General features: G+C 44.4%; 1 protein-coding gene across 9 annotated transcripts in view; it reads right to left on the bottom strand.

Moving 5' to 3' along the window:
- Catspere (catsper channel auxiliary subunit epsilon) overlaps positions 1 to 14,714 on the bottom strand; it is a 120,180-nt gene that overhangs the window by 18,774 nt on the left and 86,692 nt on the right. For all 9 annotated transcript variants that reach the window (XM_076548029.1, XM_076548034.1, XM_076548030.1 and 6 more), the window contains 5 exons: positions 13,522 to 13,572; positions 11,652 to 11,685; positions 11,504 to 11,583; positions 5,591 to 5,690; positions 271 to 357 (listed from right to left, as the gene is read on the bottom strand). In XM_076548029.1, the coding sequence (XP_076404144.1) occupies positions 271 to 357; positions 5,591 to 5,690; positions 11,504 to 11,583; positions 11,652 to 11,685; positions 13,522 to 13,572 (352 nt within the window). The remainder of the gene's footprint in view (positions 1 to 270; positions 358 to 5,590; positions 5,691 to 11,503; positions 11,584 to 11,651; positions 11,686 to 13,521; positions 13,573 to 14,714) is intronic.

The following is a 14,714-nucleotide window of genomic DNA, read 5'->3' as shown; positions in this document are numbered from 1 at the left end:
CATCTCCCCAGCCCCTCAAGACAACTAGTCTTTTCAAAGGCTCAGTCTCCATACTTTTATGTATAGTGGTCTTTTGATAACACGCAAATGCAGATTTTCAGCAGTGGATATTAAATTTGTACTAAAGAATGCACAGAAAAAAATCAAATTACAGACAAGAGATTTTGAAATAATTGAAAAGTAGTATTTGACTTACCTAAGCAATTTAGATCCGAAGTGTTTCCATCAAGCTTTGTTAATCACAAATGCCAAATTCAGTTCTTTTCTTACCTGAGGTCCCCAGACGTCATCCAGTGGGAGGTCCTTGTTTTCCTCTATCATGGACTTGAACGTCTGCGCTTCGTTTATACAACCACTCTGCCGAAAGATGACCACATAGGATCATGGAGAAGGCTTCGCATTGGCTTCTTTTGGAGTATCTAATAGATCTTGATACCACTGAACAACTTGTCTTTTTTAAAAAACTTTCATTTAAGTAAAGTACAGATTTTTTTTTCACTCCTTAAATGCCATCGTCTTAAACACTGAAAATGTTCAATTCGGTGGCATCAGGTTCGTTCCCAGTGTGTAGCCACACCTACTGCCAGCACTGAGTCAAACAGATCCTCACTCCTTTCTCCCTGTGGCCCCTGGCAACCAGATTTTACTTTCTGCTGATTTTTTAAGAACTAACTAATGTTTACAAGCAGAATAGTTCAGTATTTGCCCGCAACTAGCTTTGTTTCATTTAGCATAATGCCCTCACAAGCCATCCATAGTATATATAACATGTGTGAGAATTTCCTTCCTTTTTACAGCTAGGCCACATCCCACTGGAAGCATAGAATACATTTTATCCGTTGGTTCCTCAAGGTGACTGTTTGATTTTTTGTTGTTGTTGTCATGTAGAGTGCTCACAGAACATTGGTATATAAGTATCTGAGTCCTTGCTTTTAATTCCTTTTTAAAAATTACATTTGTGTGTGCATGTGTACATGTGTGCAAGTGCATCTGTAGGGTGAATGTGGATGCCAGAGGACAGACAACTTGTGGGTTCCTTCCTGCCACTGTGTGGGTCCTGGGGGGACTAAACTCAGGTCGCAGGCTTGATGGTGAGCTTCTGTATCCGTTGGGCCTTCCTGTGAAACTGGAGTTGCTAGATCATGTGAGAATTTCGGTAGAATTCTCAGACTATTTTCCATAGCACAAATCCCTTCCTTTTATTTTAAACCCTTCTGAACCTAAAAACAAAACAAAACAAAACAAAACAAAACAAAAAAACTAAACACAGATGCCAAAGCAAACACACACAACTGCAAAAACCCTTCTACCCCTAATTTAAAAAAAAAAACAAAACCAAAAAACAATCTGACTGTTTCTGGGAGTCCTAGCAAGCTTCTCTGAAAGTCTCCCTGGCTTCTCCATTCTCCAAACAATCACCATCTGGCTCTTCTAAGCATCACTCCTCACCAGATAGTGGATCTCCACACATTATAGTCTTATCCCTCAACATCTTTTTGTTTGTTTGTTTGTTTTTCGAGACAGGGTTTCTCTGTGTAGCTTTGGAGCCTGTCCTGGAACTCACTCTGTAGACCAGGCTGGCCTCGAACTCACAGAGATCCGCCTGCCTCTGCCTCTCGAGTGCTGGGATTAAAGGCGTGCGCCACCACCACCCGGCCTCAACATCTTTTGATACACCATTTGATGGCTGTTAAACAAGATTCCCCTCTCTCCCTTTCCTTATAGCCTTGGCTGCTGTAGGTAGTACTGTGAACACGGGTGCGCACGCACACACACACACACACACACACACACACACACACACACACACACCCTGGAGAACATTCTTTCCACTCTTGAGCATACAGGCATGGGTGGTGAGCACCGGCAGTCGTGTTGTGAAATCTCATTGGCTGCTGTCTGTCTCCCAGCATGCAGATGCCCTTTACACCCCAATGACGTGTCTGTCCTCATTTCTCCTCCACCGCTGGTGTTATTGCTTGTCTTTATTCTTGTGATGCCAGTGTGTGTGTGAAATAGTGTCTCACTGTGGATATAATTTACATTTCCTGAATGTTCTCAGCTGTCAACTAGACATTTGTACATTGTCCATGGAGAAATGTCTATTCGAGTCCTTTACCACCACCACCCCCGCCCCCAATTGGGTTGTTTAGTTGTTGAATTACGGGAGTTTACTGTGTGTTCTGGACATCCTCCTATCAAATATATGACCTGCAAATGCTTTGTTGCATTCTCTGGGTTGTCTTTCTATTCTTGTATCTTTTGTTTGTTTGTTTTTGAGACTGGGTTTCTCTGTGTGACAGCCCTGGCTCTCCTAGAACTCACTCTGTGGCCCAGGCTGGCCTTGAACTCACAAAGATCTGCCTGCCTCTGCCTCCCAAGTAGTGGGACTAAAGGTGTGCGCCACCACTGCCCGGCATTCTTACGTTTTAGATTTTCATGACATCCACTTTGTCATCCCTTCCCTTTTCTTCCCCTTCTCTCTTTTTGTGCGCTCTCTCTCTCTCTCTCTCTCTCTCTCTCTCTCTCTCTCTCTCCTCCTCTCTCTCTCTCTCTCTCTCTCTCTCTCTCTCTCTCTCTCTCTCTCTCTCTCCCTCTCCCATTTCTTTCCTTCCCTTTTCCCTTGCCCCCTCTTTTCTCTTCCTCTCTATTCTTTCATCTGTGACTTGATCTCATAGCTAATAAATCATTGCCCAAACCAATTTTGGGGTGATTTTTATCCCTCATTTTTTTCTAAGAAAATGTTTGGGGTCTTAGATTTAGACCACAGATCCATTTTGAATTACTGTCTGCACTTGACATTAGATGAGAGTTCCATTGTGCTTTTTTGTTTTTAATGAGTATTAGTGTTTGCCGGAATGCATGTCTGTGCACCATGTGTATGCAGTGCCCACCGTGGCCAGAAGGGGTCAGATCTCCTGGGACTGGAGTCACAGATGGTTGTGAGCCACCGTGTGGGAGCTGGGAACTGAACTGGAATCCTCTGCAGGAGCAGCGAGTACTCTCTACCCTTGAGCCATCTCTCCAGCCCCTGCACTTTGTGTGTGTGTGTGTGTGTGTGTGTGTGTGTGTGTGTGTGTGTGATCAGTTTACCCAGCACTATTTGTTTAGTAGACTGTCTTTCCCTCACTGAGTGGTCCTGTATAAAGTAAATCACTTCTGTGCCCTGGAGGGGACACACTCTTTAAATGCCTGGTACAGTGTTTTACATTGTCAATTACTAGACTGAAATCTCCTTAGTGGAATGATCCAGCCAGCTTAGTTCCAGGTATTGTCATATATGTCCTCTGTGTGTGACCAGCAGCCCGGACACAGGCACGGGCAGGGCAAAAGAAAGAAGAACATCTACAGTTGCTATGGCAGCATGAAGGCATCACACCTGGGGGAGAGAGCCGGTGACAGAATAAGCTATGGAGAGATAAAGAAGGGAAGAAGACTGGTAACGATGGAGAGGGAGAAGCAAAGGGTTCACCAGGATCGTGTCTCGGCTACATGAGGACAAACAGGAAGTCAAGGAGGAGCAGGATTGGCAGGAGGGCTGCGGCACTGTGGGTGAGCTGTGACGTCTGGACTCACATTCGAGGCTAATGGCTCTGTGCAACCCCAGGTCTGCACTGTTCACGGGGGTGGACGTGAGCACAGTCTGCTTTTTTGTAGTGTGATGTTAGGAATCTTGTTTGTTTGTTTGGTTGGTTGGTTGGTTTTTCTGAGAAAGGGTTTCTCTGTGTAGCTCTGATCGTCCTGGAACTTACTCTGTAGACCAGGCTGGCCTCAAATTCAGAGACCCACCTGCCTCCGCCTCCCTGAGCGCTGTGATTAAAGGTGTGCGCCACCACGCCTGCTTTGTGATGTTAAGAATCTAACCCAGCACACCAGGCAAGAGCTCTCCTTTGTTTCAGCTGCACTGAAACAAAATGGCTCATTTGTTATCTGAGACAGAGATAGCCCCAAATAGCCTACAACTTGATAAATACCTACATATGACTTTGAATTGGTCTTCCTTTCTTCATTTCCCAAGTGTTAGGATGACAGGTGTGTCTCATCACACCCAATCAAAGGTTTAATTCTGGATTACACAAAGCCTAACTCAGTTATCTCTGGTTACACATATCTGGTGAGCAGCTCTGCTTGAAGCATGAATTGGGAAGCCGGGCATTTACATGGTGGCTCCTTGAAGTTCCTCCTCTGGATTATTTCTTTCAGTTCATGTCTAGTCCATTCACAGCTGATACTGTAATGAATAATGTGACGGGAAGTATGGAGGTCCATGGGAGAATGATAGATGGACTTCCTGCTCACATTGCAGTCATGAGAACCAGTCATGGGTCCACAAAAAAGGGTCTGGGAAATGTAGTCTTCATTTATAGTTTTTTTTTTTTCTCTCAGCAATGCCTCTATGCAATAGATGAAAGGATTGTCCTCTGGCCTCCACACACATGTACTCATGTGTATGTGCACACCCATACAAATGTACACACACACACACACACACACACACACACACACACACACACGAGTAATTTAATCATGTATCAACGGGAAAGAGGTAGACCACAAGGTCTTCCATATTGGATGCTGAACAACCCCAGGGGAATGTGTGGTGGGATGGATTTGTTTGGTTATATAACTGAAAGATTGAGTTCTCACAGTGGTCCAGTATAATGAAGTTTTCCTGGTTGCCCTCTAGGTGGGTGGTATATCTCCGATAATTAATCTCTAATGAGAAAAAATGTCACATAGAAAGGAGTCACTGGTTTTCTTTGGGCCTGAGATCTCAAGGGAATCTCAGGAAGTCCATGCTGTCAACTTCTAGAAGGCTCTATATCCATGGGAAGGCTTCAAAACAAAAACAAAACAAAACAACAACAACAAAAACAGAACAAAAAACCCCCACAGGGTGTAGGAAGAGTGATTGCAAAAGGCAGAGTAGGAGGGTGGTCCAGGAGGCCGACATCAGCTGGTCTTGGAGGATGGAAGGCAATGAGGAGTCAGTAGGGTCAAATGATGCAAAGGCACCCATTGGTGATGAACCTAAAGAGCACCCATTTGGGGCTGGAGAGATGGCTCAGAGGTTAAGAACACTGGCTGTTCTTCCAGAGGTCCTGAGTTCAATTCCCAGCACCCATATGGTGGCTCACAACCATCTGTAATGAGATCTGGGGCCCTCTTCTGGCCTGCAGGGATGAATGCAAACAGAACACTGTATACATAATAAATAAATAAATATTTAAAAAAAATAGCACCCATTTGATTTAGCACCGATATCTTAAAGCCAAAGGCGGACCTATAAATAATTAAACAGTGAATACAGTTCAGACAGAAAAGAAAATACTCACATATAATTGCATCATCCTGCCGTTACATTGTTTTGTTTTGTTTTTTCGACCTTTCTTCTGCCTGTTTTATGGGACAACAGCCCCCTTTTCAGAGATGAGTCTCAGTAGTCACTGACTTTAATACAGAGTTGACGTAATCTTTTACTTATTATGGCTTGGTTTCACTTCCCTTAGATAATTTACATATAAATCGAAAAGCAGAAGAATATGTTTAATTGCATGCTAAGTTCTGTTTAAATTCCAAGATGTCCTACCTGCTTCATAGTATAATTAAAGGTATAGTCGTTCCTGCCGTGGATTTCCCACACGATAAAATTTGCTTCGACTATTTTAACAAAGCCGTTTTCGTCATACCTGAAACAACAAACCGAAAAACAGCAGCTTAGTGTCCGATAGAGGGCCTAGCAGGCTTAGGTCTAAATCCTTTTTGTTTTTTTGAGATAGGGTCTTATATAGCCCAGGTAGGCCTCAAGCTTACTATGTAGTGAAGGATGACCTTGAACTCCTGGTCCTCGGTCTCCACTTCCCAAGTGCTGGGGTCACAAGCATATGCCAGTCAGAGTGGTCAAATCTTGTCTTCATCACTTATCAGCTTTGTGATCCTGGGGAAATTGCCGGAACTCACCAACTCCTACGAGTGTTTATCTGTGCTATAATTGTATCTAATGGCTGTGTTATTTTCCCCAACTGAGTGAAATAAGAGAGCTTTGTTTTGGGACAGGATCTTGAACTTTTGGGTTTACTGTGTAGCCAAGACTAGACTTGAACTCATGTTTCCACCGCTCAAGTGCTGAGATTACAGGTCTACACCACCATGTCCAGTCCCAGACAGCAGACGTCATTCACAATAAAAACCTAACAGTAGAAGAAGAAATTGGAACCGTAACTTTCCCTCATTGCCATCGATTGATGAGATGGGCGTAGACGGTTCCTGGTAACGTGGAGAAAGACGGGAAAATGAGATGGGTGGAAGAGGCCAAGACAAGGGTCTCTTGGTATTGTGAGATCACATATCCTGTGGTGGAGTTCCCAGAGTGAAGGTGGAACTGTGCAGACTTCCCAGGAGGGGTCTGGAATGCGGGCTGAATCTGAAGAGCTGAGGTGAGGCTGGGAGATAGTCATCTCCACAGCAGCAGCAGCAGCAGACATTGTCACAACCCCTACATGGACAGGGTGCTCCCTTGTGACGCTGGGACAGGGCATACCAGCCCCACCAAGCTGAGGGTAGTTCCCTTAGACCCATGGAGTTTAAAAGGAGATCTGGTACTGTATATGAAGAAAAATAAACACCCAAGAGCAAAGATAAGGTTGTTATTAATAAATTTACACCTTTGCATTGTAGAACTCATGACCATACAAATGGTTACATAGCTTCCTTCTCCACCAATCATTGCTCCCCTCTCTCCACCTCCTTCTCCCCACTTCCTCCTGTCCCTCCCTCCCTCTCTCCCTATCTTTCCTTTACTGAGAGAGTCTCATAGCTCAGACTGGCTGGCCTCTGACCCACTATGTAGCTGAGGATGGCCTTGATCTCCCGAGTCCCTACCTCTAGTTCCCAACTGCTGTGATTACAGACTCGTGCCAACTTTCCTAGCTCCTTATTGCCCACATTTCCAAATGAAATTGTCCCCATATACTCATTGGATGGAAATTTCCCTGGAGACTCAGACTTTAGTATCGAGTTCTTGCTTCTAGGCCTCTGATTCTTGCACTGTAACCCTGCTTTTAAAATACGGTTTTGTCATTTGTTAGCTCTGTGTTGATTTACAAAAAAATAACTAGATCCTTGACAGTATTTCCTTGTTCCCTGGCCAGATCTCTGCTTCACTTCAAAGCTATTGAACCTGACTTTCAGGTTGGTTGAAGTTTGCTGCTCCCCAACACTGGCTAGCCTAATCTGTCACTGTCTGATTCTCACAAGCTTCAGCGTTAGAGAGCAGTGCTTCGGGAGCCGTTTTTGCTTCTGTGTTTACTGGTTTTGAGAAACCATGAAGAGCTTCGAAGCTCAGTTCCCAAACAGGCGTGATGGGGAGCAGCTGCGTGGTATCTGGGCTAGGGACTATCACAGAAAAATGAAAAGCTCACGTGAGTGCTCTGACCCCTTGGCACAGAAGAATGTGAGGACACTCAGGAGGAGCCAAGCTCACAAGCTAGCAGTTTGGGTGGAAGCAGGAGTTTGACTATATCTTGTGTAAGCGGTAGAATTCTTGATTTACTAAGAATCAGGAGCTGATGAGATGAAATGGCTGATCAGGCAGAGCTCTGCATGTGCTACAGAGCCTGAGGTCCTGAATTTGATCCCTGGAACCACTAAGTGGAAGGAGAGAACTGACTCTGATACCTGGTGCCCTCTTCCCCCAAATAAATGTTCTTCTCTTCTCTCTTCTCTCTTCTCTCTTCTCTCTTCTCTCTTCTCTCTTCTCTCTTCTCTCTTCTCTCTTCTCTCCTCTCTCCTCTCTCCTCTCTTCTCTCTCTCTCTCTCTCTCTCTCTCTCTCTCTCTCTCTCTCTCTCTCTCTCTCTCTCTCTCTCTCTCTCCCTCCCTCCTTCCTTCCCTTGCTTGCTTGCTTGCTTGCTTGCTTGCTTGCCTTTTTTTAGAATTAGGTGCAAAGCTGTATTTTGCTCAAGGACAAAAAGATCTCAGCAGTTCCAGGACAGTTATTGCAAAGAGCCACAGTGCCATCCTGTGTACCAAGTGTGTATTGCATGACCCATCATTTGGGGTTTTGCTTCATTGCGACTATGTGACAGAAAGCCTTGCTTACATGAGCTTGCTTGCTTTAATAAATTTTCATTAGTGTGGAATAGAATTCTAATTAAATCTGAGAATGCAGGGATGTCACTAATTGGCAGATAAATTCCCAACAGTTGGTAATCATTCTATGGAAATTCAGCTTTGGGAATTGGAGAGACCTCATTACTGATCTGCATATTCTAAACTTGGGGATGATGCATTCTATTAACTAGGTCTTTTGTTATCTGTGTTTAGGGGAGCATAAAAGCTGGACAGAGGGGCATTGGGAGAGGACAAGGGAAGAGTCGGTGACCATGTACACAGTGGCTGCCGTTCAATCAAGAGGGTTCTTTTTGTTGTACACATTTGCACGGTGATCTAGTAGAGAGGGTGTGACAGCTGATATTGGTTGTCACCTCGACAGGATCTAGAATCATCCATGAGGTAAGCCTCTGGGCACACTGGTGAGGGATGGATTTAGTTCAGTTAATCTCCAAGCATGCCTGTGAAGGATTTTCTTGGTTACCACCCAGAAGGTGGATAGTATCTTCCAGCAGCTGCCCAGATGTAAGGAGGTCCAAGGGCGAGCTCTCACTTTTCGTCTCTTTGCCCTTGTGTCTTGGTGCTGTGTTCACTGGCCTTGTTTGCCCTACTAGTGAGAGTCTTCCTTTGCTGACGTCAGGGCTCAGCCTCTTCAGCCTTCCATTGTGGACTGAAGACAGTGGCTTTCTGGGAGTCCTCCAGGGCTTCAGTGCCAGACCAGGACCGTGAGACACCCTGTCTCCTAGACTGTGTGGCTTCTGGGTTCTCAGGCTCTTCAGTGTGAAGACAGCCATTGCTGGACTACCCAGGCCTTATCTTGTAAGCCAGTCAAGTAAACTCTCTTTTTTTTTTTTTTTTTTTTTTTTGGTTTTTTCGAGACAGGGTTTCTCTGCGTAGCTTTGCGCCTTTCCTGGAACTCACTTGGTAGCCCAGGCTGGCCTCGAACTCACAGAGATCCGCCTGCCTCTGCCTCCCGAGTGCTGGGATTAAAGGCGTGCGCCACCACCGCCCGGCAAGTAAACTCTCTTTTAATATATATTCATTCTATGTGCTCTGTTCCCCAGAGGACTCTGATAGAGAGGGGAGAGACGATCTGGGAGACAGAGGGGAGCATTCAGGAACAATGTTCTTAACTAGTGAAGGGCTGTCAACCTGTTTCCTAAGGGGAGAGACAGGCTTTAGACAGTTCACCTATGCTGTGCTGGCTAGTTTTATGTTCAGTTGACGCAGACTAGGTTCATTTGGGGAAAGGAAGGCTCAGTTGGGGAAATGCAGCCACCAGATTGGTCTCTGTGCAAGCCTATGGTACACTTTCTTGATTGATGATTGATGTAGGATGGCCCAGCTCACTGTGGACAGTGCCACCTCCATGCTAGTGGTCCTGAGTTGCTATAAAAAAAAGCAGGCTGTGGGGCTAGAGAGATGACTCAGAGGTTAAGAGGACTGACTGCTCTTCCAGAGGTCCTGAGTTCAATCCCCAGCAACCACAGGGTGGCTCACAGCCATCTGTAATGAGATCTGGCTCCCTCTTCTTTATACATAATAAATAAATAAATCTTTAAAAAAATATTTTTTAAAAAGCAGGCTGAGCAAGTCATGAGGAGCAAGCCAGTAAGCATCACCTCTCCATGGCCTCTGCATCATCACCTGCCTCCAGGTTCCTGCTCGGCTTGAGTTTCTGCTCTCACTTCTCTGGATGCTGGACTACAAACTGTAAGCTGAAACAAAACTTTTCTTCCCCAAGTTGCTTTTGGTCATGATGTTTCATCACAACAATAGAAGTCCTAACTTAGACATGTGGTGACTAAGGGGGCATGGTACAGATGCTGAAAGATGTATAGACGACATGTTGTTGACATTTGATTGATGTCACCTTTGACTCATTCATCGTCATCCTCTCCCTTACCGCTCACATATCAACCATCAATCAACTCTTTCTGGTTCCAATCACTAGTTTGTAGCACGGATGAACTTCTTGGTCCATGGTACCTTTTCCATCATTCCCCACCCTCCTAAATAGCATTTTACCAACAGGTGTCCCTACTCAGAATTCTCTCCCTAGAATCCAGAGAGACCCAGCTCAAGCAAACACTCTCTCGTCAGACTGTTTTGGAAGAGGGGAAGGAAAGCCTTGCATGGTCTAGACTCTCCGGAACAGCTTCCCGCCCCTTCTGCTGATGCTCCCATGTGACTTATGCCCCAGTGTTGTGTGTTTATACATTTTCTTCCTCAAAGTGCTCCTCTGGCTTGAAAGGCTTACCCAGTGGAATTCACTGCTACCCTTCCCCTTTCCACCTTTCCTTCAGGTCCAGCTAAATATTCATTATCCTTTGAGGATCCAGTGCACGTTTTCAGAATATCTCCCAGAGCCTATCATTCCTCATAGCTGGGGTGGATTCTTTCCTTTTGAGTTCCAATACCTGATACCCATTTCATTCTTGTCTATAACTCAACTTGGCATATCAGCTCTTGTGTATCTTTGGTCCATCTTTTGAGGGTAGAGAGCTTGTCCTTGATCCTTAGATTCCTAGTGCTTGGCACAGTACTTGTAGAGTATTTGGTACATTTTTTTGTTTGTTGGTTGGTTGGTTGGTTTTTGTTTTTGTTTTTGTTTTTGTTTTTTTTTTTGAGACAGAGTTTCTCTGTGTAGTTTTTTGGTGCCTGTCCTGGATCTCACTCTGTAGACCAGGCTGGCCTCGAACTCCCAGAGATCTGCCTGGCTTTGTCTCCCGAGTGCTGGGATTAAAGGCGTGTGCCACCACTGCCTGGCCAGTATTTGGTGTGGTAGTTGGTGGAAAGTGGGCATTGAATGATGATGATCTGAACTGAAGAGCATGTTTTACTGGGAGAGAATGTATGCTTTTTAATGTTTATGGTTTACTTATTTTTACTCCTGGAAAAATAAGCATTATAAAACAAGGAAACAAACCCAAAACTAGGTCTCAGTAGGGGAAGGAGAGGCTCGGTGCCCAGGAAAACTAGAAGGTTAATACTAGCGTGGATTAGGGCCATGCATAGTGATTTTTGATGAGTGATTGTAGCTTCATGATGTTAGGTAGGAGAGGGCACAGGGTATAATCTTAGAAGTACTCTGGGTGGGGAAGCTAGCATGCTAGCAGAAGCCTGCTGGCCCCAGCAGGAAATCTCAAGTGAGGTACCACCACTGCTGTCCTCTCCACCTGAGCGGCCCTTCTCAGCCCAAGTCATCCCCTAAGTCTGAAGAGGCCAGCATAGGGCATCAGACCCCCTGGACCGGGAATTACAGGTGGTCATGAGTCACTGTGTGGGTGCTGGGAACTGAACTCAGGTCCTCTGTAAGAGCAGAAAGCCCTCCTAACAGCTGAGCCGTTTCCCCAGGCCACAAATTAATTTCCTAAGTGGGTATAAACTTACAGCTCTATTATAGGGTGAAACGGCTCGTTGAATTCAAGTCTCCGAGGGCAGCCGTATTTTCCCACATCATACCTTATTTTCTAGAAAAAGAAAAAGTGCTTTAGTGTGTGTCCATTTATCCCAGTGACAAAAAGTATGCTTTTCTTACCACATTTTCAGGTGGACTGTCTCTCAGATATTCCCTGTGGAAAAAAGACACCTGTTATTATTATCTGCTTATTCTTCCTCCTTTCTGACTGAAAAACTAAAAGCATAGTTTATTTAGGCTGGTGTCACGAAAGCCAAGTAGAGAAACAGGATTCTAAACTAGCAAGTGCTTCCCACCAACTGGCACTTTCCAGGTCTTTGGCCGTCTCTGTGAATACAGTCTCACATCCACCAACAATCAGCCAGGCACAGGCCACTGTCTTTCATTCGGAGACATGGAACCATTTTTTTTTTTCAGAAATCGTATGAAACTTGATTCAAGGTTGCAAACCCTGTTTCGCTAGTGAGAAGGATCCGTGGTTGGGAAGTCTGCGTTCACTGTTCTCCTCAAACCGTGTCCCCAGAACATCACTGTCCTAATCACTTCCTATTTATGTGAAGAGACACCGTGGCCAAGGCAAGGCTTACTCTTTAAAAAGCATTTAATTGGGGGCTTGCTGACAGCTTTAGCGGGTTAATTGTGATCATCATGGTGGGAAGCAGACAGGCATGGTACTGGAGCCGTGGCTTAGAGTTTCTAACCCGATCCACAGGCAGGAGCAGAGAGAGAGAGACAGGGCCTGGTATGGGCTTTGGGAACCTCAGAGCCCACTCCCAGTGACACACCTCCTCCAACAAGGCCACACCTCCTAATCCTCCCCAAACAGTTTCACTCACTGGTTACTGAGTATCCCATTATATGAGCATTTGGGGGCCGTTCTCATTTAAATCACCACAATTACTAAATGAAGGAGTCAGAAACAACAGACTTTGCTTTTAAAGACAAGGTCTCGTGATGCCCAGGCTGTCTTCAAACTCATTGAGCCTCTTGTCTTCACCTTGCAAATGCTGGGATGATGGATGTGTGCCCCCATGTCTTGTGTGTGTGTGTGTGTGTGTGTGTGTGTGTGTGTTTTGTCATGCCTGGCCAGTACTCTACCACTGAACAACATGCCCACTTTTAGATGTGTATTTTAATTAATTAAATGACTTACTTATTGTACATGTATGATGTGTGTGAGTGTGTATGTGTACATTTGTATGAATACAGAAACACATATACCATGGCATACATACAGAAGTCAAAGGACACCCTCTGGTGTTGGCCCAGGTCATCCATATTGCCTGTGACAAGGTCTTTTTACTGTTTGCCACTGAGTATGCCAGTCTAGCTGTCTGCAAGAATCTCTTGTTTTGGGGATGGGGATTTAGCTCAGTGGTAGAGCGCTTGCCTAGCAAGCACAAGGCCCTGGGTTCGGTCCTCAGCTCTGGAAAAAAAAAAAAAAAGAATCTCTTGGTTTTTTTGCCCCCATCTCACTGTAGGTGCCCTGAGATTTAAGGTAAATATTACTGTGCCTAGAACTCCATGGGTTTGGGGGACTTTACTCACTGAACTGTCTCTCTAGGCCCTGGTAGTCTATTTTAAAACCCCCAGCAATTCCCTAATTTCAATTTATTCCTGTAATGGAATCCTTCTCCTCTGTGAACTCAAGAGATGTCTGTAAGTTCTAACTAGGTAATTATACAGTCATGTAGAAAAGGAAGGTGGGAAATAAATACTCTATTTGTCTTACTTACATGAGAAGGAACAATATGGGATTTGAGACTAAATGATACTTTATTTATTGAATTGAACCAGAGAGGACATGATAAGTGTGCTTGTACATGTTTCAGAGAAGGTTAAAGGTTGTATCCCCAGCTTTTTTTTTTTTTAAATTTGGAAACTGCCAAGCCAAATACATCCATGCCAGTGGTATTTCCACCACAAAGTACTAGCCGATTATAAACTACTAGCTGTACATCAATATGCTTATGTTAAAAATATTTCTTACTTGTCAATCACATAAGAAAAATCACGGCGATGGCATCCAGTTCTATTAAATCTACAAAAACAAAACATAATGTAGTTGTAAGGTCATTCCTCATAAATGTGTAAACAATTCATCATTGAGACCAGTGGTTCTGAAACTGGAGATTGTTACATAATTGATTTACTAAATTAAAGTCTCTGGGATCAGTTTGTGGCCTTAGCATTTCTATTTATAAAATCATTTTCGCAAACTTTTCTGATTTACCTCATATTTTGTATATACTTATTAAAATTTTAGAAGAAATAAAGGAGAAGAGAATGTTCAAAAACTACAATGATCAATTAGGTAGGATTAAGTATAAGAGGTCTATTATACCACATTGTGACCACAGTTAACCTCATATTGAGGTTTTGAAGCCTGCTGTGATGGCAACACACAGTGGTTGTCAACTTGACTACATCTGGAATTTACCACCATCACCCCCCATGGAGGGGCACATCTTTGAGGGATTATTTGCTTAGTTTGAAATGAGAAGATCCACTTCTACTCTGGATCTTTGAGGCAGAAGACACACCTTTAATCCAGATCTTTTGAGATGGTAAGGTCCACCTCCAATTTGGACCATGCCTTCTGCTGGAAGCCTATATAAGGACATAGAAGAAGGAAGCTTTTCCTCTTTGCCTGCTTGCTCTTGCCTCACTAGCAAGACCATTTCCTCACTGGCATTAGAGCCTACTTCTTCAAGATTCCAGCATATACTGAAGACCAGCTGAGACATCCAGCCTTGTGGACGGAACAACTACTGGATTCTTGGACCTTCCATTCATAGGCAGTCATTGTTGGATTAGCTGGACCACAGCATGTAAGTCATTCTAATAAGTCCCCTGTCTCTCTCTGTATAGATTCATTCTGTAAGTTCTGTTACTCTAGAGAATTCTGACTAATATGGCTGCTAAGACAACGCAAGTGTTCTCACTACAGAGTGATAACTATGGGAGACAATGCAAACATTAGCTAGGTTTAGTCATTCCACAATGACATCAAAACACCATGTTATACACAGCAAATACGCCGGGCGTTGGTGGCGCACGCCTTTAATCCCAGCACTCGGGAGGCAGAGCCAGGCGGATCTCTGTGAGTTCGAGGCCAGCCTGGGCTACCAAGTGAGCTCCAGGAAAAGGCGCAAAGCTACACAGAGAAACCCTGTCTCGAAA

Source organism: Peromyscus maniculatus, chromosome 11 (genome assembly GCF_049852395.1).
Source record: "Peromyscus maniculatus bairdii isolate BWxNUB_F1_BW_parent chromosome 11, HU_Pman_BW_mat_3.1, whole genome shotgun sequence".
Lineage (NCBI taxonomy): Eukaryota > Metazoa > Chordata > Mammalia > Rodentia > Cricetidae > Peromyscus > Peromyscus maniculatus.
This window is presented reverse-complemented; position numbering and strand designations above follow the sequence as displayed.